At 43.0% G+C, this 25829-nt stretch overlaps 1 protein-coding gene across 3 annotated transcripts in view; it reads right to left on the reverse strand.

The window, feature by feature from the left end:
- Window positions 1-9853: 9853 nt before the first annotated feature.
- The window catches only part of pde8a (phosphodiesterase 8A), a 123777-nt gene continuing 107801 nt past the window's right edge, over window positions 9854-25829 (reverse strand). For 2 of the 3 annotated variants that reach the window (XM_078530159.1, XM_078530160.1), the window contains 3 exons: window positions 17902-18069; window positions 15621-15750; window positions 9854-11409 (listed from right to left, as the gene is read on the reverse strand). In XM_078530159.1, coding sequence (XP_078386285.1) covers window positions 11303-11409; window positions 15621-15750; window positions 17902-18069 — 405 coding nt within the window. In that variant the 3' untranslated portion in view covers window positions 9854-11302. The remainder of the gene's footprint in view (window positions 11410-15620; window positions 15751-17901; window positions 18070-25829) is intronic. The other variant, XR_013573470.1, reaches the window with a different exon arrangement.

The following is a 25829-nucleotide window of genomic DNA, read 5'->3' on the forward strand; positions in this document are numbered from 1 at the left end:
TTTCCAAGTCATTGACATAGATTGTAAATAGTTGAAGTCCCAGCACCGATCCCTGTGGCACTTACAGCTTGCCAACACAAAAAAAGACCCATTTATCCCTAATCTTTTCTTCCTGTTAGCTAACTAATGCTCTATCCATACTAATATGTTACCCCCTACACCATGTTCTCTCATCTTGTATAGTAACCTTTGGTGTGGTTACAAACCCCATCAAATGCCTTTTGGAAATTCAGGTGCACCACATCTACAGGTTCCCCTTTATCCACCTTGCTTTTATTTCCTCAAAAATCTCTAATAAATTAATTAAACACAATTTCTCTTTCACAAACCCATGCTGACTCTGCCTAATCCCATTATGATTTTCTAAGTATCCTTCTTAATAATGGATTCTAACATTTTCCCTATGACAGATGTTATGCTAACTGGCTATAGTTTCCTGCTTTCTGTCTCCCTCCTTTCTTGAATAAAGCTATTGCATTAGCTATTTTCCAATTCACTGAGACCCTCCAGAATCTAAGGAATTTTGCAAGATTATAACCAATGCAGCTCCAAGCTTAAAAGCAAAAAACTGCGGATGCTGGAAATCCAAAACAAAATCCAAAGTACCTGGAAAAACTCAGCAGGTCTGACAGCATCTGCATAGAGGAATACAATGCAGCTACAAGCATCTTCATTTGCTTCTATTTCTCATCCAGAGGCCATGAGACTGCAGAAAGCACCTGAGGCCTGTTCTAGATTCAGTAACAGTAGATAAAATTATTTGGAGAAAACACCACCCTGTTAATCACAAGATGATCATTATGTTAAATCTAATATCCTTAACTCAGTTTCAATTCCCATTGGCACTGACAGCTATTAGACCAGGGATAATGAAACAAGGAACTCACTCAGACTCCAAAAGTCCAACAGGTGTTCAACAGGTGGAGAAAGAAAATTGAGACACAAATTGGAGTAGGAGGCCATTCGGCCCCTCGAGACGGCTTTGCTATTCAATGAAATCCTAGCTGATTTGTGCCCAAAATCCATTTACCCATCTTAGCTCCAGCAACCTTAATATACTTACTCAATGAAAAAAAAATCAGGATAGTAAGGATTGTTCTCACTGGACCTCTTTATAAAAGACCTCACCTTCTGTAGTTCCTTTGTAAATCTGAAACACTTCATGCAGAATGAATATACTTTGGCATGTAGTAATTATGATACAGACTAAAAAGCCAGTGTGTTTCTTCACTAGTGATAGCCAGCTAATCAGTTTTTGCTGTTGTTAGTAGAGGAAGAATGATTGTCCATGGTGACTCCCTGTTCTTCAAATGGCACAGCAGAGTACTTTAACACCCACCTGAACTTGAAAACAGGGTTTTGGATAATATACCAGTGAAAGGATGCTCTTTCCAACAACACTTTTCAGTGCCACACTAACATTAGGTTCAATTATGTGCTCACAACCTTCAGAGGCAAGGGTGTTGCCAACAGCCAGGCTGACAGTAGAACAGAATAGTTTTTGTCCTCTTATTAAATACATCAATCACAGCTCATCATATGATATGTGCATCAATTTAAGGAACATCAATTGTCCCTTGCATTGCTGCTGATACCAGAACAGCCATTTACATTGACCCCAAGTTCTAGTATTGCACATGGATAACCTGGGCAAGGCTATGGTTGCTCAAAGCTTTTTAAAAATATGCTGTTTCAAATAAATACATCTAGATGTACACACAGAGCAATGTAACATTATTTCAGCTATACAAGTTCAGAGATTTATTACAGGACAGTTTACATCTCCACATCCTACAATGAAGAGAGAGAGAGAGACAGAAAGACAGAGAGAGAGAGAAAGAGATATATACGTGTGAAAAGGGAGACTCTCCACCTCTTTCCATCACATCAGCTGGGGGAGGTACTGGACCTTTAATATGTTATTAAATATGTTGTCATCTCTGCAGCCTTGTGAGTGCAAACAACAAACCACAGCGACAGGGAGCTGTATAACCCTAAAATTGCTCTCAAAACCACTAGTCAGCTAAATCCCTCTGTCATCACAGCAGTTAGATCCAATATTATTTATCTATGAGTGAAATAATTCTGGGCATATGACATATCTCGTGGTCACGTATTATCAAGTAGCCTCAAAGGACTCAGACTATTGGTGAACTGGATAAGAGGGAGGAGAGGAGCTTACATCTTTTAATCTACTCTAAAATTGTTGTGACAATTGGATCAAAATGCCATTGATGAAAAGAGGGGGATTAGCTATCGATCAAAGAAATTCCTGCTTGATTGACTGAAATCTTTACCAGAATCTGCCCTCTGACTATAAATTTGTTTCCTGAACTTTGAAATAGGCACCAATTGTTAGATCAATAAACGCTCTAAACCACACAATTTGATATCCCTGAGTGAACAATAATAGTCTCATTAAACTATTAATCAACTGGTACTAAATGGATGCACTGTACCACACCTCATTGTAAATTAACTCTGAAGGGAAATACAAGGATTCTCTTCATTAAGCACAGATTGTAGGACCTCTTCAACCTGAATTAAGCCAGTAAATAACTCCAAACACTTCAAAAGAATTACTGTTTAGCTGCACTGTACTGTACTAAGAAAAGCTTTTACATTGCAAATCCAAATGATGAATGAACCGGTGTCCATCTGTAATGTGACAATGAAGGAATGTAACTGTGATGGGTGGCAGTGGTTTTGAGGGCAATCTAGGGTTATACAGCTCCATTCCTTTGTGTATAGAGGAACCACAGCATCCTGGTTATGTTACTAGGATAGTAATCCAGACGACTGAACTAATCATGATGGGAGTTCAAAATCCCACCACAGCATTGGGGAATTGAAATTGAGAAATTAGCGGTATACAGTCAGGGGTAGTGGCCTGGGAGTCCTCAACATTGACTCCAGACCCCATGACGTGTCATGGCATCAGGTTAAAAATGGGCAAGGAAACCTCTTGCTGATTACCACCTACCACACCCACACCATCCCTTATCTGATGAATCAGTGCTCCTCCATGTTGAACATCACGTGGAAGAAGCACTGAGGATAGCAAGGGCACAGAATGCACTCTGGGTGGAGGGCTTCAATGCCCACCATCAAGAGTGACTCAGTAGTACCACCATTGACTGAGCTGGTCGAGTCCTGAAGGACATATCTACCAGACCGGCCTGCAGCAGCTGGTGAGACACAGGGAAAACAACTTGACCTTGCCCTTACCAATCTGCCTGTCACAGATGCATCTGCCCATGACAGTGTTGGTAGGAGCGACCACCGCACAATCATTGTGGGGACAAAGTCACGCCTTCACATTGAGGACACCTTGAATTGAATTGCGTTTTGTGGCATTAAAACTGTGCTAAATGGGATACATTCAGAATAGATCCAGCAGCTCAAATCTGGATATCCAGGAGGTGCTGTGTGCCATTAGCATAATTATATTCAGCAACAATCTGCAATCTCATGGGTAGGCATATACCCCACTCTACCACTGCCATCAAGCCAGGGGAGTGTAGAAGACGTCAGGAGCAACACCAGGTGCAGCTAAAATAGGTGTCAAACTGGTGTAAATACTGTTGTATAAGGGTCTGGCACATATAGGGTTAATATGGGACTTAGGACAGTTCCTGCCCACAGTGATGTAAGAGAACACATGACTCACACTTGGGGCCAGTCTAGTGTTGGACAGATGAAGGGGCTGTCTTTTATGAGGAAAGGTTGAGCCTATACTCATTGGAATTTTGGAAAGTGGGGGGGAGGAGGGGTAGAGACGATATTATTGAAACATAGGTTCTGATGGGGCTTGACAGGGTAGATGCTGAGAGGAAGTTTCCTCTTATATGGGAATCTAGAACCAGGGGGCAAAATTTCAAAATAAGGGATCTCTCATTTAAGATGGAGGAGGAAGAATTTCTTCCCCTAAGAATGTCGTTAATCTTTGGAATTCTCTTCCATAGGCAGCAGTGGAGACTGGGTCATTGAATATATTCAAAGCCAAGTTAGACACATTTTGATCTATAATGGAGTCGAGGGTTATGGGGACAGGCAGAGAGTGTGAAGTTAAGGCCACAAGCAGATCAGCCATGGTCTTATTGAATGGCAGAGCAGGCTTGAGGGGCTGAATGGCCTACTCCTGCTCCTAGTTCTTATGTAATTCAAGGAGCATTAAACAGTCTCAGCCAGCTAAAGATGTGACTCACACAAAACAAGATACAGGGCCATGAGCTTCAAACATTTCAAACTTTAGAAGGGAATCCAACAGCAATTCTCAAACCATGACCACCTGTAGCGTTAACCCAAGGGTACCTCTTGGATACTGATGCTTCAATCGGAAGATTAAAATTATTGTTTTTGGGGTCCTTACTGCATTAGACTACATAATTTGTTTGGCCTCGGGCAGCATATAGCTGTAGTAAGGCAACAAACACAAGTGGCCATCATAGCCAGTGCTTCTCGAAAAGCTCTTCACAGGGCACAACCGACTGGAGTGACTCAGTTGGAAAACAATGAGATTCCCAAATCACAATGTCTGAAATTGTTAATCATTGTTGGTTATCCAGCAGCGGGTCACACCAGTTCCCCAGTTAATACAGGGAGAGACCAGGAGACACCGGTGGTGTACAGATTAGCCATGGGCAGCTGCCCAAGACAAATGTTAGTGATTTGGCCGCCACCCATCATGCTGTATCAGCCAGGAGAAATTTACACACACTAGCCACACCAAGTCGGCGTACCTAACCTCATTTTATCAGTTTGAAGTCTGGGATTGTTTTTTTTAAACCCGTGTTTGCTGGTTTACCTGCCATGATTCTATCAAAAACACACGGGCAACACACTGATTCACACTCAGACCTCCACACACACATTTACTTTTAACATTGCTTGTCTCGAGATATTTGTTCTGCTGCTACTTTAGTTTGAGGCTGTGACTGAGGTCTGGCTTCTATGTGGGGTGGAGTCATGACTGTTGGAGGACAGATGCAGCCTCACAGGGTTGTCTGATGATTTTCCCAACACGGGAACCTCTCTGTAATATATTCCTTCTCCTTAACAGCTGTTCCCAGTTACAGTCCATCAGAACAGGCATTGACAAGGAGTGGTTGCCTTGAATTTTTTTTCAAAATTCCACATTACTGCTTATAATTTACCAATAACCAGGAATGTTTCTGTGAGACGGCAGGGGTGAAGCTGTCTCAGAGATTCATTATTCATGATTGTTGTACGAATTAATTACTCTGCGGCTTCATCCTCCATTCACTGCCCAGGAGGGAAAATGTCATTACCAAGCAAACTGGGAGCAAAGAAAATAATTTTTTAAATAAGGAAGTGTCACTTCTGTTTAGGTTTGAACATTTTCATTTTAAAGAGGGCACATTAATCATGTTTTTAAACACCAGAGTTGGATACCTGTAGTGTAAATGGACGGAGTTTAATTTAAACAGAATGGCAGGTCAGAGTTAGGAAAATAGTCATTTGGTAGTACAGAATTTGAATATTGCTGAAAAGAGAGACGTGTTGGTGAAGCTTTGCGTCTTGCACTCATCAGGACAAATATGGGAATTCAGGGCAAACTTATAAATTCAAACTAGTGAGAGGTTAATTTTAGGATTAATGTCAGGATGTTCTTTGCAGAGAGTGCAATCAAGTGTGTGAGAGGGTCTGTTTTACAGAAAATTATTTTCTTGGAACTATTAGTTTTAATTATTCACCTCACTCAGATCAACCTGATGATGTAGTAGAGAGTTTACTCTCTCAGCAGCCTCCTTATGGTTATTAGGGAACAGCAATAATTTACACACAATAGACAGAACAGTGGTGAGAGAGGAGGGGAGAGAAAGGGAAACAAGGAGACAAGTATAGGTGAAGTGTTGCAAGTTTTGGCACTTTAAGATTAAATTTATTAAACTATTCAGGTTTCAGCCACAATACACAGTCAGTGTGTATTTTCAGTACCCCTGGCCTCGAACTGGTCCAGCCCACAGAAAGAGTTCTGCAGACTCTTGCAGCAGTCAAGGGGTTAACTCAATTCCCAGTGCAAATTGTAAACAGTCTGTTAGAAGTTTTTTTTTACATTCCAGGGTTTATGTACTTACAGTTCTAGAATAATCAGCTGGTTAACAAATGGCTTAAAGAAAAAGATTGACTATAGAATGGGACTCATGACCTCAAGAATCTATTCACACTCGGGCTGGCTGTTGCAGAATAGTTACCTTTCCCAAGCTGAATTTGTATGTGCAATACTCCTATTGATTCATCTAAAGAAATGAAATGCATTAGTGCAAAAATAAAGAGCGCCTCTCTCTCTCTAAAGAGACTGAGAACCAAAGACACAGACACAGAGACACAGTGAAGGAGACAGAAACACAGACAAAAAGAAATGGACAAAGAGAAAGTGAGAAACACAGAAGCAAACAAACCTGGTCAAGAAGCAGTACAACATTGACAGGAGAGAAACATTGAACATTTTAATGAACGGTTTCTACCTCCCTTAAACAGACCAATATATTGATTTTAGGTTTATTGATAATACAGGTTACTGATCATGGCATCCAATAAGTAATTTGTTTTTGAGAAGCACTTTGAGCTGTAGCGACGATTTATCTACAAACTGCTGATAATCATCAATCCCCAGGTTAGGGACATCAAAGCTGCTGCCTCAGTTAAACAGTGGGTCCCCAGGAAAACATGAAGCTCAAATATGGAACTGGATTTCAACAGCTAGCTCCAGATTTCAGTTATCAGTGGGATAGTTATCAATATTAGTTATTACACAATTAGCAAATATTGGGGCAGTGAGGTTTTTGCTCACCGTTGCTTTGAGTCACACAATCTTCAGCCCGTTTATAATACTGCTTTGTCAAATGTGTTTAGAAGTTTGCACGAGTTACCAACAGAAATGAGATTATTTAATTTTTAGTCCCATTCTCAAGGGATGCAATGATACCCTCAGATTTCCAAAATGTGATATTAGGGGGAAAAAAAAGTGACCACATTCCCTTAGGAGAAAGGAATTTTAAATTGGCCTTGAGAGGGTTAACTCAAGTGCTGATACATGGCCAAGTCATTTCAGCAACTAATTTCATTAAACGAGTTAAAGTTAAGAGCAGGAGTTTCAAAAACCCAAGGGTCTACGGCAACACAGGCTCATACCAAGACTTATGCAGCGTAATCAAGATTTTAAGCTGGCGTGTCAAATGTAGACTAAGCGCCCTCATGAACTGATAACATACGAGACTTTGCTAAAGCTAAGTGGCATATGAGGGACTGAGGGATCACTAAAGATCAAAATTGTCAGGATATCGAAGAGTTAAAGATTTTTGATATTCCTATAAAAATGGGATATTTTTAGACATTAATCTCAATGCAGGAAACAAAAAACTTCAAACTGAGTCTTGGGGGTCTGGGGGTGAGGGTGAGACAAAAATTGTGCCATTTTCAACATCAAAGGACCACACAGAGCAGCAGGTAAGACCTTGAAGCAGATACATCACTCCTACATCATCGGAAATAGCAGCTTGCCTTGCCCCGTATGCTCGGCAGGATTAACGTTGTTTCCCAATGAAAACAAGATGGCAAAGGATAATCGGGTAGAATTCTTGCTCATTTGACCCAAAGAGCTTGGGCTATAACTTTGGAGAATAAATTACCTGATGTCTACCCAAGAATGGGACACTAACACTATCGAAATTAATTCCCTTGAATCACCATGGATCTACTGCAATTTGTTTTTTTTTTTACAGTGCTCCCCATAGGCAGAAAGATTTCCCAGAGAATGTTACAAGGAGAAGGGAAAGGGTACGGTGGAAGAGGGAAATGGAGATAATGGGATGGAAAACTGAAGGCAAGTTCCAAGCGGAAGGATTGAGGAGGTTTTTGAAGAGGGAGAGAGTGAAGCAAAGAACTAGGTAGACTTTCAGAGGACATCAATGCACCAACTGAATGAGCAGCCTGCAAATAGAGCAGAGGGAGTGAGAGATGAGGAAATGTCTGATAATATTGGAGCAGAGGGTGCAGGGGGTACATGTCGGCATGTAAGGAAGGAAATCACTTAGCTAAGATAGGGCAAGGCCATAGAGAGATCTGAAAATAAGGCTAAAAGACAGAGACTCTTTCTTTCATCCCCTATCAATCCTATCCAGCAAGATTCCACAGATTCTAGAAACCTTTCATCATCTCAATTTAAGGCCATAACTGTGGTGGAAATCTATAGTTTGTATTTAATGGCTATTTGAAAATAAGGGGCATCATAACTGAGCTTGGTCACATCACCAGTTTGCGCACTTTACAGCTGGGAGTGGGGGTGTCAGTGGATAATGATAAGATGTGGGAGCTCTGGCTAACCTTTCCCATTTACTAGCTTAGAGAAAAAGCCAACATAAATTTAGGATCCTCAGCATATTCACTGAGTCAATAGGGAGCACAGGATGTTTGCCAAGAAGGCCAAAGTGGCAAGTTTGTTGTTTGAGGGGTGGGGCAACTGGACAGAGATGTCCCGACATCGATAACAACTGAATGAAGCTGCCAAGGCCAGGAGTGACGGATACAAGTAATCAGCAACTAATTCATAGAATAAAACCCACTCTGTACAATAGCAAGCTCCCACTCCCAGCAGTGAGTAGTTGTTTGAGGATATTTTTTATATAAGGCAGGGGTAGGAAAATCAAGTAGATGACCAAGCCTCATGTTGTAAAGCTTGTAGAACCACCAGAGCCTTCTCATTAGAGCAGTCATTATCTCTTTAGAGTGACAGAACTGGTGAGGGGCTGAATGGCCCACTCCTGTTTCCAGGTTGTTAAGTAACAGTGCAACTGACACTAATGCTCATTTTGCATTTGTAGAGCCCAATTTTCGTTAATGGGTCAGCATGTGTTCCATGCTGGGAAGCCAAGGGTAGGCTGGTCAGTTATGTCTATGTCAGGAGCATCTTGTGTTGGACAACTACTTGGCCACACCTTGAGAATATTGAAATGAATTAGGGAGGTTCCAGATCCTGTGTTCCAACAAAACAACATCTTCATTTTCTTTCTGGTGGCTCTTACAAGTGTGAAAGTGATGGTCGCGCTCGATCTATTTATTGGAAGGAAAGAACACGGGGAAGTTTCGAAGGAGTCATGTGTGACTTGAAACGTTGACTCTTGTTTCTCTCTCCACAGGTGCTCTCAGGCCTGCTGAGTTTTTCCAGCACTTTGTTGTTGTCTAATGGGTTTCACTCATTACCTGAAACTTCTCATGCCTGTGCCCACCAGTCTTCTCTGGCATTCTATTGTTCCGTGCCCCACCTTCTGGCCTGAATGAAAAATGTGTAACTCCAGTGTTTGTGTGAAAATGTTGCCTTCCAACAATTAAGAGTTTTACTGAAATTCTAAATGACAGTGAAAATGCGAGCAGGGAGCCAGTTAGCAAGCAGGAACACTCCTGGGTATGACGAGTGGGCACAGTGATTTTAGTGTCTGCTGTGTCTCACTTGGTTACACTCTCACCTGAATCAGAAGACTGTGTTTTTAAATCCCACTCGAGACATAATCCAGGTTGACACTCCAGCTAAGTAGTGAAGGAGCAGTGCGCACTGTCAGAGATGAGGCTTTGCACCAAGGCCTATCAACCTTTCAAGTGAGCGCGAAAGAGCCCACGGTCACCAAGAGGAGCAGGGGAGTTCTCCCTGGTGTCCTGGCAAATATTTATTCCTCAAACAACACTAAAAACTGATTATCTGATCATTATCACATTGTTGTTTGTGGGAGCTTGCTGTGCACAAATTGGCTGCTGTACAAATCGTTCTTGCATTACAACAGCGATGAAACTTAAAATACTTGATTGGCTGTCCGGAATCATGAAAGGCACTATACAAATGCAAGCTCTTTATTTCTTATGCTGGAATCTGCTTCGATCTGTATGAAATTTGTATACTCTGGCAGCAAACTGAACATCTGGGACATGTAGGAAGTTACACAATTTATCAAGGGATGTTAACTCTTAAATCACTTGGCCGAAAAGTGAGATACAAGAAAAGTACATTACTGATTTACCTGACTGGTCAGAGAATGGAGGAAAGGGAAAAAAAATGTTGCATTACTTAACCAGCTACAAGGAAATAACCAATGGCAAGACATATAACTCGAATGAATAAAAATCCTTGTTATCAAAGAATGAGAAATAAATCAGATATTCTATTTGTAGACTGGAATGTATTATATATTGTATAAAATACAGCAGAAATGGGAAACATTCCCAACAGGGAAAGCTAGTTAAAAAACTGGTGGGACAAATCACTTGTAGAAGCCCAGGGTATTCTACAGTGAAACTACTGCTGATTTTAGTTTGGCAGATTGCAGGTCATCCTATAGAAGGGCAAATGGTAACTGAGTGTTACCAAAAAGGTCAAAGATGATTGAGAGTTCAGGAGACCCTGCAGGTATCACAGCCTCCTAGTAACGTAAATCCCCATTAATAGGTAGCTAAACAGATACATCTATGCATATAGGGCAATCGTTTCTAGAAGGTTCTGTATTTGCATTATGAAAATAAAAAGGTCAGTACATCAACGTATCTGAATCAAGTCAATTTATGTCATTCGAAAGTTGGCTTTGGCTTTAGTATTTATATAAATTCATAGAAAATATTAAACATCTAACAAAATAAATAAACAGATCATCTAAATCATAATAGTTAATGATCATGTTTGAAAAGCTTTTTTTTTTAAACATTTGCTCCTAGATTCACATATATATATTTTTTTCTTCAAACTTATAAACCAGGATCAGTAGTGCTGAGGGAGGAGGGAGTTGCTTCTTCGAATAGATCTGAAAAATAAACAGGATACATTTCACTACATGCTGAGGTTTCCTTCATGTCTTTGCATTTCTGGGTGGCACAGATTTGTTTTGTGGGTCTCTCTGTGCAGGTGATGAGACAATCTCTGACTCAAACTGTTCCGTAATAAACACACAGGTACCCAATACATTCCCAACACTAAGAAAGAAAGGAGCTACGCTGTTCAGACTGAGTTTTTAAAATTGTGTAACAATGTTCTGCAGCAGCTGATTCAGAGGGTCAAACGCAAACTGTTTTTTTTCTTGTCAGTCCTGCTAGGGAACTTACACTGCAGCAGGGTTACACAGCATCAATCCAGTGTAAAAACAGACAGCCAAGTAGCAGCAAAGCTTTCCTACTTCCAGATTTCCCTTGGGATGTCACATTTGGCTTTGCCTCATTTCGAATAAATCCAACGGAAAGCAGTGCAGAACTTGTACAAATGGCGATGAGTCTGAGTGTATCCGGGCAGTTCATGGCCTGGTCACTGCTCAGGAGGACGGAGAGAGCGCAGCTTCTGTTCATCCAGAGACTTCCAATATTTGAAGTTAGTTGACAAGTGCTGGATCAAGTTGGGCAGGTCAGCAAACGCTATGATCAAATAAAAAAAAAATGAAGACTCAAATCAGAGTTAATTATTAAAAAGATTAAACAGGCTGGGGTTCATTTCTCTAGAAAGACTGAAGGCGGAGGGTTGACCTGATAGAGGTCTTTATGAAGGGGTAGATAGGGTGGAGAAGGTGTTTCCATTTGTGGGGAGTCCAAACTCGGGGCTATAAATAAGATAGTCACTAATAAACCCAATAGGAAGTTCAGCAGAAACTTCTTCATCCAGAGAGTGGTTAGAGTTAGAATGTGGAACTCACTACCACAGGGAGTAGTTGAGATGTGTTGAGTAGCATAGATGTGTTCAAGGGGAAGCATGCTGGAGAAAGAAATTGAGGGATATAATGATCAGATTAAGATGAAGTTAAGGTGGGAAGGAACTTGGTGTGGAGCATAAACACTGGCCTGAGCACATTGGGCTCAACATCTTGTTTCTGCCCTGTAAATCTCAACATCACTGAATAAGATTATTTGGTTATTTATCTCCGTTATTTGTGAGACCTTGCTGTGCACAAACTGACTAATAGGACAGGTGTAGTAAATAGAGTGGGAGGAAGCACATATGGAGCACAGACACCAACACAGACCGATTGGACAAAGTGGTTTGCTTCTGCGCTGTCTAGTTCAGTGTAATGCGGCGAGTGCTTTAACAATTGACAGAGAAAAAGCTGTGTGCACAGGGTGACAAGAACGATTACTGTCTCGAAATTGTACATCAACAGAAATATCAGCCAATAAAAAGGAACAAAACCGGACAGGCCACCCGGCATCGACCTAGGCACCAGAAAGGACAAAGGCAAACCCAGCCCTGTCGGCTCTGCAAAGCCCTCCTTATGAACATCTCGGGGCTTGTGCCAAAATTGGGAGAGCTGTCTCACAGACTAGTCAAACAAAAGCCTGACAGTCATAGTCATGGAATCATACCTTACAGATAATGACCCAGACACCACCATCACCATCCCTGGGTACGTCCTGTCCCACCCGCAGGACAGGCCCAGCAGAGGTGGGGGCACAGTGGGATACGGTCGGGAGGGAGTTGCCCTGGGGGTCCTCACCATTGACTCCAGCCCCCATTAAATCTCATGGCATCAGATCAAACATGGGCAAGGAAACCAGTACTGGCCCTCCCTCCGACCCCATCAGCTGATGAATCAGTGCTTCCTCCATGTTGAACACCACTTGGAGGAGACACTGAGGGTGGAAAGGGCATAGAATGTACTCTGGGTGGGGGACTTCAATGTCCATCACCAAGAGTGGCTCGGTAGCACCACTACAGGCCGAACTGGCCGAGTTGTAAAGGACATCGCTGCTAGACTGGGTCTGCGGCAGATGGTGAGGGAACCAACAAGAGGGAAAAATATACTTGACCTCATCCTCACCAACCTGCCTGCTGCAGGTGCATCTGTCCATGACAGTATCAGTAGGAGTGACCACCACAAGGTCCTTGTGGAGACAAAGTCCCGTCTTCACACTGAGGATACTCTCCATCATGTTGTGTGGCACTACGACCGTGCTAAATGGGATAGATTTCAAACAGATCTAGCAACTCAAGACTGAGCATCCATGAGGCGCTGTGGGCCACCAGCAGCAGCAGAATTGTACTCAAACACAATCTGTATCCTCATGGCCCAGCATATCCCCCACTCTACCATCACCATCAAGCCAGGGGATCAACCCTGGTTTAATGAAGAGTGCAGAAGGACATGCCAGGAGCAGCACCAGGCATACCTAAAAATGAAGTGTCCACCTGGTGAAGCTATGACACAGGACTACTTGCGTGCCAAACAGCATAAGCAGCAAGTGATAGACAGGGGTAAGCTGCTCCACAACCAACGGATCAGGTCTAAGCTCTGCAGTCCTGCCACATCTAGTCACAAATAGTATAAAATAAAGGCAAAATACTGCAGATGCTGGAAATCTGAAATGAAAACAAAAATGCTGGAAAAACTCAGTAAGTCTGACACAATCTGTGGAGAGAGACAGATAACGTTTTGAGTCTGTATGCATCTTTTGTCCGTTCCAGCATTTTTTGTTTTCATAGTCGTGGATAATTAAACAACTCATTGGAAGAGGAGGCTGCACAAATATCCCCAATCTCAATGATGGAGGAGCCCAGCACATCAGTGCAAAAGATAAGCCTTAAGCATTTGCAACAATCTTCAGCCAGAAGTACTAAGTGGAGGATCCATCTTGGCCTCCTCCGGAGGTCCCCAGCCTCACAGATGCCAGTCTTCAGCCAATTCATTCACTCCACATAATATCAAGAAATGGCTGAAGGCACTGGATAGTGCAAAGGCTATGGGCCTGGACAATATTCCAGCAATAATACTGAAGACTTGTGCTCCAGAACTTGCCGCACCCCTAGCCAAGCTGCTCCAGCACAGCTACAACACTGGCACCTACTCCGCAATGTGGGAAATTGCCCAGGTTATGTCCTGTACTCAAAAAGCAGGATGCCCAACCTGTCCTGTTACCGCCTCTTCAGTCTACTCTCGATCATCAATAAAGTATCACACAGCACTTGCTTAGCAATAATCTGCTCACTGACAGTTTGGGTTCTGCCAGGTCCACTCAGCTTCTGACCCCATTACAGCCTTGGTTCAAACATAGACAAAACAGTTGAACTCCTGAGGTGAGAGTGACTGCCCTTGACATCAAGGCAACATTTGACTGAGTGTGGCATCAAGGAGCCCTAGCAAAACTGGAGTCAATGGGAATCAGGGGGACAACTCTCCACTGGTTGGAGTCATACCTAGCACAAAGGAAGATGGTTGTGGTTGTAGGAGGTCAATCACCTCAGCAGGAGTTCCTCAGGTTAGTGTCCTCAGCCCAACCATCTTCAGCTGCTTCATCAATGACCTTCCTTCCATTATAAGGTCAGAAGTGGGGATGTTCTCTGATGATTGCACAATGTTCAGCACCATTCACGACTCCTCAGATACTGAAGCTGTCAGTGTCCAAATGCAGCAAGACCTGGACAATATCCAGGATTGGGCTGGCTAGTGGCAAGTAACATTCATGCCACACAAATGCCAGGCAATGACCATCTCCAACAACAGAGAGAATCTAACCATCGCCTCTTGATGTTCAATGGCATTACCATCACTGAATACCCCACTCTCCATATCCTGGGTGTTATCATTGACCAGAAACTGAACTGGGCTAGCCATATAAATACTGTGGCTATAAGAGCAGGTCAGAGGCTAGGAGCCCCGCAGTGAGTAACTCACCTCCTGACTCCCCAAAGCCTGTCTCCCATCTACAAGGCACAAGTCAGGAGTGTGATGGAATACTCCCCACTTGCCTGGATGAGTGCAGCTCCAAGAAGCTTGACGCCGCCCAGGACAAAGCATGTGATTGGCACCACATCCACAAACATTCACTCCCTCCACCACCGACGCACATTAACAGCAGTGTGTACCATCTACAAGATGCACTGCAGGAACTCACCAAGGCTCCTTAGACAGCCCCTTCCAAACCCACGACCGCTACCATGTAGAAGGACAAGGGCAGCAGATACATGGGAACCCCACCACCTGGAAGGTCCCCTCCAAGCCACTCACCATCCTGACTTGGAAATATATCGCCGTTCCTTCCCTGTCGCTGGGTCAAAATCCCGGAACTCCCTCTCTAACAGCACTGTGGGTGTACCTACACCACATGGACTGCAGCGGTTCAAGAAGGCAGCTCACCACTATCTTCTCAAGGGAAATTTGGGATGGGCAATAAATGCTGGCCCAGCCAGCGATATAAATATACATCCCATAAACGAATATTTTTTTAAAAACTGGGTTGAGAGGTTTGGCTTGTGCCTCAGTATGGATTTCTCTGTGTACAGTGAACACCAGGTAAAGAGGACTACGATCAGCTCCATTCAGCAGAATTAGTGATAGTAATGCCATTCCCAATGGGTAAATGCATCACCCGTATGGCTGAGCTGTTTTACTTGTGGCCTGTGCAGAGTCGAACAATCAACACTTAAGATGAATGACAGACTGCAAAATAGGAGGAAAGAAATAAGATGCCAAAATGAATTTGTGAAAGACTTGAAATATTGCAAAGGATAAAAATGATTAAAGGAATGTCAGTGATTTAACAATTTTAATGACAGTATTACATTATCCTTTGAACTATAAAACATATTGACAGTTTTGATGAGAAGGCAAGGTCTATTAGGGAAAAATCAAAAGACTTACCATCCCAGGCATCAAACATATCCGTTATAAAATAATCAATGAAGGAGATTTGAGACTTGGGAATGCTGCAGGTGTTTCGATCAAATACGGGCATTACCACAGGTAACCCTTGTCGCTTCTCCTCATCGGTCTGTGAACAAGACAGAGGCAAAAGAGTTCGAGTAATCACAATAACATTCCGCATATCAAATAATGCAATACATTAACATGGCAGCCATCATGCTCATGAACTCAGTCCACTTTAGTAGAATGTGGTTTCTCTGCCCCAGCTTTCTGTGTACAAGGCTTCAGATCTCAGTGGAGCTGAACTACCCTGCAGGGAGGGACAAAGTAGAAATGAGACGCACCAAGCTCTGGATTGACTATCCAACACCCTGGAACGTGATGGGTTGGTACATGCTGGGGGTTATGGGGCCTCCATCAGCACTTGAGAGCAAGAGAAATGTGGCAGTTATTCATTTAAAAAAACAATGAGAGGTTTGAAGAGCTCAGCCAGTCAGGTTTATGGGGCAGCCCTGGTGCACAATGTACTTTGCCAGAGTCACAGGCTTCTGGTTTCTTGGTTCTCCTCTGCTTCTCGTAACGAAGTTGGCATAAATTGGTCAGGCTGGGCAATAGGGGACAAGAGATGGGGGAAGGACGGGCATGTCCAGATGAAGGAGTTTCTGCAATAGGTCTCCTTCTCAAACAGAAAAGCACCAAGACTCTTTTAAAGACACACTGATTAGTTAAAAACAGACACTGGAAATGGGTTAACAAACCTGGATGTGGATTTCTGTGTGGGGAGTATTCCAAGTGACTGAGCAGTGGGGTAGGTCCTCTAGTATTCTTACCGTTTCAGATTTACTTTATTTGTAAAAGAATTGAGAGAAAAAGCATAAAGACTAAACAATTAAAAATCTTTCAGCTGGTACCTGTATATTGCCTTTAACTCATGACGTCTCAAGGTATTTCAGGAGGCAAAAACTGTTGCCAAACAGTACAGAGGCATTGGAATTAAGGGTCATTGAGAGGTGGGTTTGAAGAGAACCAGAGAGTTAGGAAGGGGTGGGGATGGGGTGGATGAGGTATTTGACTGACAGTTAACTGCCAAGCATTGTTTGAAATTTAAACAAGGCAACTTGGCCCTGATTGGTCAAGGCACTGCCCTGAGGAATGTGTCAGTGAATGGCTGTCACTTATTTTGTTTAGCTGAAACAGGCACAATGTGTGCACATGTTCTTTCTGTCTGCAAAGAACAGGGCCCTGTGTGTTAATATATGTAGCGTTCAGTACATGCAAATGTGTCACACTACGAGCCCGACTGACAATCTTAAATTGGTTGTCAGCGTAATTTTTAGCACATTGGACAATATTTGCTAAATAATCCTCAAACACAGAATCACATCTAATGTCGGACACTGTGTTTTGAGTTTTGAAGTACAGGCTGGTTGGGTAGTTACGCACAGCGATGGGACATGCTGTTTGATATGATCCGCCAGTCTTTGTGACGTACGGCCTACATACCCAGCATTGCGCTGGCACAGAAATTCATACACCACGTTACTCATTTGTATGATAGGCAGGTCGTCTTTTTGGCAGCATCCTGCTAGTGGCGAATACCACTCGTGTTGCTACTACACAGCAGCAGCGTGAAACAGCTAGCTTCACCTGTTGCTCAAATTTTTGAGATACCTTGGCCTTCCAGGGTAATCCGAGGTAGACTGGGCACTTTTCAGAGCTGAAAGCAACGGCCTTAGGCCCGTTCATGAGTTTGAGAGATATTCAGCGCAAAACGATCTGATCAAGGTAGCCATTATCCTGCAGGGTATCTTTGATGCGCCCTGTTTCAGCATCAATCTTGCATGGCGAACAAATGGTTCGGGCCCTACTTACAAGGTTGCCAATAAGACCAATCTTAGTGTGCAGAACTGTAAGAATCCCAATGCATACATTGGCAAGGTAGGCTTGCGGTAGAGAATCCCCTGGCAACATCAACTAGTACGTTAAGGAAGGGGAGTTCATTTGGCTGCTCCATCACTGGTGCATTCTCCATAGCACTGCCACTTGCCAACCAGTCAGCACTCTCTTCACATACAGTATAAATTGCTGTTTTCCCCTTAAATTGGAATTCTTGTGAGTGTCCTGATGATTGCAAGGCAAAAAGCTTAGACATGTCACTTTTTTCCAAGCAATGCTCAAGTTCTGTACTGCCAAACAACTATTCTTAGTTTGCTATATTTTAATATGATCAACTTCTGAGGACAAGGAGAGAAAGTAAATAAAAAATTTAGCCTCTCACCTGAGCAAAGTACTCCTCTGAAATACGTGCAGCCCACTCGATACAAAGGTCCAGGGGTCGGCAGGGATTGGAGATATCCGCACATTTTATCAACATGCGTTTGATTAGAATTCGGTTTTCAGGGGAGGTGAGGATGGTATTGCATGGATCTTCATTACTGCCACCATTCTGTAATGGAAACAGTGAGAGCACACTGCACAGAACTGAACAAAACAGACAGCACTCAAAGGACAAGGATGAGATGGGTGGGAACCATTTTAGCTTAGTTTCATTTCTAACACAGTCACTGGTTGCTGAAATAGTGTCTGAAACCAAGGTACGAGCAAATATATAAACCTGAATTTTGAGCATTAATGCCAACTGAACAACTTATATGCTGCACCCTCATCGCCCACCTTCCTGACAGGAGTACAGAAATTTGGAGACAGGTTGTTATTTCATCGAGATGCAAATTTCTCCGCGAGTTGAGGTGGAAGGAGGGGGCTGGAAAAACACAACCCGCTGCCATTCTCAACGGTTTCTGAAACTCATGAGTTGGCTTCTGTACTTCTGGCTTTGCTCAGAATATACCGGAATGAAGCCAGAACAACTGATTAATAATAGACATGCGTACTGGGGCAATAAATCACTAAAAACACCGTGGCAGATGAAATTAACTGAGCAACATGATCTGATCTTGAGATACAAATACAACAATCACTACAAGTTGCACCACAGGTCAGCAAGGCCATAAAAATGAGCCAGACACTAGGTTTTATTTCTAGAGGGACAGAATTGAAAAGTACGAAACTGTACCTGTACTGAACCTTGATTAGACCACACAGCAATACAGCATGTAGTTCTGGTCACTATGTTATCATAGAGGGTATAGAAGCACTGGAGAGGGTGCAGAAGATTTACAAAGAGGGTACAACAAACGAAAGGATATACATATCAGGAAAGGATTGATAGACTGGGTCTCTTTTCTCTTGAAAGGTTGAGGAGTGACCTGGAGGTCTTTAAAATGATGACATTTTTTGATAGTATGGAAACAAAGAATGCTGATTAGAAATATTAACTGATAAGGAGGATACATCAGAGAGTAGTATCAAGGTAAATAAAATACTTGGAGAGTTTGATAGAATTAGAGTAAGCAATAATACTCCTCTTAGATGGGGTCAGAATAAGGGAGAAAGTAAAAAAGCCTAAAATCAGGGTTCATGTGCATGTATGTGAATGCATGGAGTGTGGTTAATAAGATTGGTGAACTATAGGCACAGGCTGACAAATGGAATTATGATATTATTTGGTGATAGATTGGGAAATGTGGTGATAGATTGGGAAATGTTGATGTACAAAGGGACTTGAGTGTCCTTGTATACCAATCACTGAAAGCAAGCATGCAGGTGCAGCAAGCAGTTAAGAAGGAAAATGGTATATTGGCCTTCATTGCGAGAGGATTTGAGTACAGGAGCGAGGATGTCTTACTGCAGCTGTACAGGGTCTTGGTGAGGCCCTGGAGTATTGTGTGCAGTTTTGGTCTCCTTACCTAAGAAAGGATATACTTACCATAGAGGGAGTGCAGTGAAGGTTCACCAGGTTGATTCCTGGGATGGCAGGATTGTCATACCAGGAGAGATTGGGCCGGCTAGGCCTGTATTCACTGGAGTTTAGAAGAATGAGAGGAGATCTCATTGAAACATAAAATTCTGACAGGGGTGGACAGACTGGATGCAAGGAAGATATTTCCTCTGGCTGGGGTGGGTCTAGAACAAGGGGTCACAGTCTCAGGATATGGGGTAGACCATTTAGGACTGAGATGAGGAGAAACCTTTTCACTCAGAGGGTGGTGAACCTGTGGAATTCTCTAGCACAGAAAGCTGTGGAGGTCAAGTCACTGAATATATTTAAGGAGGAAAGAGATAGATTTCTGGATTCTAAAGGCATCAAAGGGTTTGGGGAGAGAGCGGGAGGACGGTGTTGAGATAGAGGGTCAACCATGGTCATACTGAATGGCAAAGCAGGCTCAAAGGTTCGAATGACCTACTCCTGCTCCTGTTTTCTATTTTAACAGAGACCTGGCTCAAACAAGGGCAGGACTGGGCGTTAAATATTCCTGGGTACAAGGTGTTTAGGAAAGACAGGAAAAGGAGAAAAGGCGGGGGGGAATGGTGGTGTGTAGGTGGTGCTGGCAGTATTGGTTAAAGATGGCATTACAGTACTGGAGAGAGAGAGAGGGGTCACAGACAGAATCTCTCTGGCTAGAGGCAAGGAATGAAAAAGGTGCAATAACATCGATTGGTGTAGTATATAGTATAGAGGTCACCAACTAGTGGAAGGAATATACAGAAACAAATCTGCAAAGAAATTACAGAGAGGTGCAAGAATTATTGAGTAACTATGATGGGGGACTTCAATTATCCAAATATAGACTGGGATAGGAATAGTACAAATGGACAAGAGGGGTGAGAGTTCCTGTAATGTGTTCAAGGTAATTTTCTGCGGCAGTATATTTCCAGTCCAGTGAGAGTGTGGGCACTGTTGGACCTGGTTCTGGGGAATGAGCTGGCCCAAGTGGATCAAATATCAGTGGGAAAGCCTCTAGGGGGCAGTGACCATTGTATCATAAGGCTTAGGTTGGCCACGGAAAAGGGCAGGGAACAATCCAGAGCAGGGATAATTAACTGGGGAAAGCCAACTTCGATGGGATGACATTGTGTCCGAGTCAAGTGAGTTGGAATCAAATGTTGGCAGAAGGGACTGTGGTTGAACAATGGGCCACCTTCAAAGAAACAGTATTACAGGCAACGTCAAGGTATATTCCCTTGAAGGGGAAAGATAGGACAAATAAATCCAGAGTGCCCTGGATGACGAGAGAGAGAGAGAGAGAGAGAGGAGTGAAGATGAAAAGGAAGAAGTGTGTGTACAATAGACGTCAGGTAGAAAATACAATGGAGAATTAGGCTGAATATAAAAGGACCAGAGGGAAAGTGAAAAGCTAATAAGAAAAGCAAGGAGAGAGCATGAAAAGAAGCTGGCAGCTAACATAAAAGGGAATCCCAAGGTCTTCTATAAGCATGTAAATAATAAAAGGGTGGTTAAAATAAAAAGTAGGGATGCTTAGGGACAAAAAAAGGGGACTGACACGTGGAGGCTGGAGAAATAACAGAGCTATTAAACGATACTTTGATTCCGTCTTTACAAAGGAAAAAGATGCTACCTTGACCGAGGTGAGAGAGGAGATAACTGATACACGAGGAGAATTTACAATTGAGAAGGTGGTGCTGGAAAGGCTATCTTTACTTAAATAGATAAGCTACCAGGACCAGATGAGATGCATCCAAGGGTACTGGGGGAAGTGAGAGTGGAAATTGCAGAGGCACTAGTGATAACCTTCCAGTCTTCCTTAGACACGGGGGTGGTGCCAGAGGACTAGAGAACTGCAAACGTTACACCCTTGTTCAGAAAAGGGATGCGAGCATAAAGCTGGCAACTATAGACAGTCAGTTCGACCTTTAGATCAGTGGTAGGGAAACTATACTTCAGGATGAAATCAATAGTCATTTAGACAAGTGCAGGATAATTAAGGAAAGCCAGCATGGATTCATTAAGGGAAAATCACGTTTAACTAACTTGCTGGAGCTTTTGAGGAGGTACAGAGAAGGTTGATAAGGACAATGCTGTTGAAGTGATGTACATGGATTTTCAAAAGGCCTTTGATACAGCGCCACAACAGACTTGTGAGAAAAATTCTAGCTCATGGGATAAGAGGGAAAGTAGGCACTTGGATAAGAAATTGGCTGAGTGACAGGAAATAAAGTACCGGTTAATGGATATTTTTCAGATTGGAGGAAAGTTTGTGGTGGAGTTCCCCAGGGGTCAGTGTTGGGACCCTTGCTCTTCCTGATATATATATATTAATGACCTAGACTGTGATGTGCAGGACATGATTTCAAAATTTACATATGATATGAAGATTGGAAACTTGTCAACTGTGTTGAGGCTGGTCCTGAACTTCAAAAAGGACATAGACATGTTGGTGGACAAGTGGCAGATGAAGTTCAATGTGGAGAAATGTGAGGTGATTCATTTTGGCAGGAAGAATATAAAGGCATAGTATGAAATAAAGGGAGAAATTCTAAAGGAGATGCAGGAATCAAGAGACGTATATGTACATGAGTCTTTGAAGATGGCAGGGCATGTTGAGAGAGCAGTTAATAAAACATATAGTATCTCAGGCTTTATTAATAGGAGCTTTGAGTACAAGTGTAAGGAAGTCATGTTAAATTTGTATAAGACACTAGTTAGGCCTCATCTGGAGTACTGCATCCAGTTCTGGGCATCATACTTGAGGAAGGATGTGAAGGCATTGGAGACAGTACAGAGGAGGTTCATAAGAATGATTCCAGGGATAAAGAACTGTAGTTATGAAGATAGATTAGAGAGGCTGGGGCTGTTTCCATTGGAAAAAAGAAGGCTTGATAGACGTATTCAAAATCCTGAGGGATATGGACAGGGTCAATAGTTAGAAACTGTTCCCACTCAAGGGAGCATCAAGAACTAGAGAAGAGATGCAAAATAATTGGCAAAAGGGGTAACAGTGATTTGATGAAAATTTTTTCACCCAGAGGATGGTCGAAGTCTGGAACAAACTTCCTGAGGGGGTGGTGGAGGCAGTGTCAATCGAGGTATTCAAAAGGGAATTGGATTGCTACCTGAAAAGAGAGAATGTGCAAGGTTATGGGGATAAGGCAGGGGAGTGGGACTAGGTGGAATGCCCTTTCAGAGAGCCAGTGCAGGCTTGATGGGCCGAATGACCTCCTTCTGCACTGCAAAGATTCTGTGATTCTGTTTTCTTGTGAAAAATTATAACTAAAGGTCATCAATAATAAGGAAGTCACCAAGAAATCCAACAGAGAATTCAGAATAACATTCCTTACCCAAAGAGTGGTGAAAACGTGGAATGTGCTACCATGCATTTAAGCGGAAACTCTTTTTTTATTTATGAGTTGTGGGCGTCGCTGGCTTTGCCAGCGTTTACTGCCCATCCCAAAGTGCCCTTGAGAAGGCAGTGGTGAGTTGCCTTCTTGAACCGCTGCAGTCCATGTGGTGTAGGTACATCCACAGTGCTGTTAGGGAGTTCCAGGATTTTGACCCAGCAACAGTGAAGGAACAGCGATATATTTCCAAGTCAGGATGGTGTGTGGCTTAGAGGAAAACTTCTAGGTGGTGGCATTCCCAAGGATCTGCTGTCTTTGTCCTTCTACATGGTAGCGGCTGTGGGTTTGGAAGGTGCTGTCTAAGGAGCCTTGGCGAGTTCCTGCAGTGCATCTTGGACTTGGTACACACTGCTGCCATGGTGGTGGAAGGAATGAATTTTGTGGCAGGGGTGCCAATCAAGCGGGCTGCTTTGTCCTGGATGGTACTGAGCTTCTTGAGTGTTATTGGAGTCGCACTCATTCATGCAAGTGGGGAGTATTCCATCACACTCCTGAATTGTGCCTTGTAGATGGTGGACAGGCTTTGGGGAGGCAGGAGGTGAGTTACGCACAGCAGGATTCCTAGCCTCTGACCTGCTCTTGTAGCCACAGTATTTTATGGCTGGTACAATTCAGTTTCTGGTCAATGGTAACACCCAGGATGTTGATAGTCAGGGATTAACGAAGGTAATGCCATTGAATGTGAAGGGGTGATGGTTAGATTCTCTTGTTGAAGTTGGTCTGGCACTTGTGTGGTGCGAATGTTACTTACCACTTGTCAGCACCAGCCTGGATATTGAGCAGGTCTTGCTGCATTTGGGCATGGACTGCTTCAGTATCTGAGCAGTCATGAATGGTACTGAACGTTGTGCAACCATCAGTGAACATCCCCACTTGGGGCCTTATGGGAGGTTTTATTTTTTATTCATTCACGGGATGTGGGCCTCGCTGAATTCAGCTCTTTTGTCCACTCAGTTCCTGACCAAGACTGTAAGGTGGTCAGGAGCTGAGTGGCCCTGGCGGAACCCAAACTGAACATCAGTGAGCAGGTTATTGCTAAGCAAGAGCCACGATAGCACTGCTGATGACCCCTTCCATCACTTTACTGATGATCGAGAGTAGACTGATGGGGTGGTAATTGGCCGGGTTGGACGTGTCCTGCTCTTAGTGTACAAGGGCAATTTTCCGGGTTGATGCCAGTGTTGTAGCTGCACTGGAACAGCTTGGCTAGGTGCGCAGTTCTGGAGCACGAGTCTTCAGTACTATTGCCGGAATATTCTCAAGGCCCACAGCCTTTGCAGTATCCAGTGCCTCCAGCCGTTTCTTGATGTCACGTGGAGTGAATCAAATTGGCTGAAGACTGGCATCTGTGAACCAGATGGGTTTTTACAACAATCGACAATGATTTCATGGTCATCATTAGGCTTTTAATTCTAGATTTTTATTGCATTCATCTGCCGTGATGGGATTTGAACCCGGGCATTACCCTGGGTCTCTGGATTGCCAGACAAATGACAATACCACGACGCCATTGCCTCCCTAAACAAGTACAAGAGGCAGAAGGGAATAAAGGGTTACAATGTTGATTTAGATGAGACAAGATAAAAGGAGGTTTGAGTGGAGCATAAATTGCAGCATGGACTGGTTAGGTCAAATGACCTGTTTCTCTGCCGGGCCTATCTAATCCCAGGTGATTAGGGTAGTTTGAATAAAGAAAGCACTCAACAGACACAAGAGGTGGCCATCTGCACACATACCATCATGGAACTTCTTCAATGAGGCATCCTATTTTCTCAAGGGAGAGATAACATTTCAAGGAGTTTTGCGGATGTAAGAATCAGACATTTTGCATATACCACAGCACATTAGCAAAATGCTACAGGCGTTGAAAATCTGAAATGAAAACAGGAAATGCTGGAAATATTCAGCAGGTCAGGCAGCATCTCTGAAGAGAAACAGAGTTAATCTTAATGTTAATGAAAGGTCATCAACCTGAAACATTAATTGTTTCTCACTCCACGGATGCTGCCTGATCTGCTGAGTACTTCCAACATTTTCTGTTTTTTATTTACTTTGCATATATCAGTCAGTTATGGCATTCATCCGACTAGCACACCTATATAATGCTGGGAAAAACCAATAAGTACAGATCAGGTGACTTTTCATTGAGATGAGCTCACCTATTGTAAATCTTTAAAATAAACGATAGACAAAGGAAATCATTTTAACCTCCATTAGCAGGTTCAAAGTTGTCACTATTTGTGTCAGCCACTGAGAAGCGCCTCATTTTTGTGGACAAACTAATTCAGCAGCTTAGATTGTTTTTCAGAATTAAGTGTTTGAAATTGTCTAAAGTCATGGGAGTGTGGACTGGAAATTGTACATCAATTCGGAAAAATCAAATAGGTGCGCTGTCCCAGGCTGCTCTGGGCAGACGGTCTCCCTGCTGTTTCGAGACTTCTCCAGGAGTTGAATTTTGCATTGGGAATGTGGGTATCTGGAAAAGTTTGAAGCATATCAAAGGGCGTCCCCAAAACCTTTAGGTGACATCCTCGGTGAAGAAGTGAATGTAGCCAAAACCAAGGGTTTCAGTGTCACTGACCAGACCAGCATTTCTAGCTGCCACAATGTGGCGGTGGTGGTGGTGGGCGGCCTTCTGCTGGAACCACTGCAGTTGACGTGGTGAAAGTGTTATTATTTGTCGTGCTTTACCACAACTGCGAAGTACACTAGGTTACTTTAGAGGACAGTTAAGAGTCAACCACATTGGTTAGAGTAGGTAAGGTCCAGACTAGGTAAGGTGGCAGGTTTCAAAGTTTTTAAAAAAATAAATGTTAATCCAATGACTTGTTACATGATCACCTCTGCTGTCAGTGAAGATGCCCATCATTGTTATTTAGAAATCTAAATATCTAGCTTTTGGGTAAATATTTAAACACAATAAATTGTTTTGATCACTAACATTGGGAT

Source organism: Cetorhinus maximus, chromosome 26 (assembly GCF_964194155.1).
Source record: "Cetorhinus maximus chromosome 26, sCetMax3.hap1.1, whole genome shotgun sequence".
NCBI classification, from domain to species: Eukaryota; Metazoa; Chordata; class Chondrichthyes; order Lamniformes; family Cetorhinidae; genus Cetorhinus; species Cetorhinus maximus.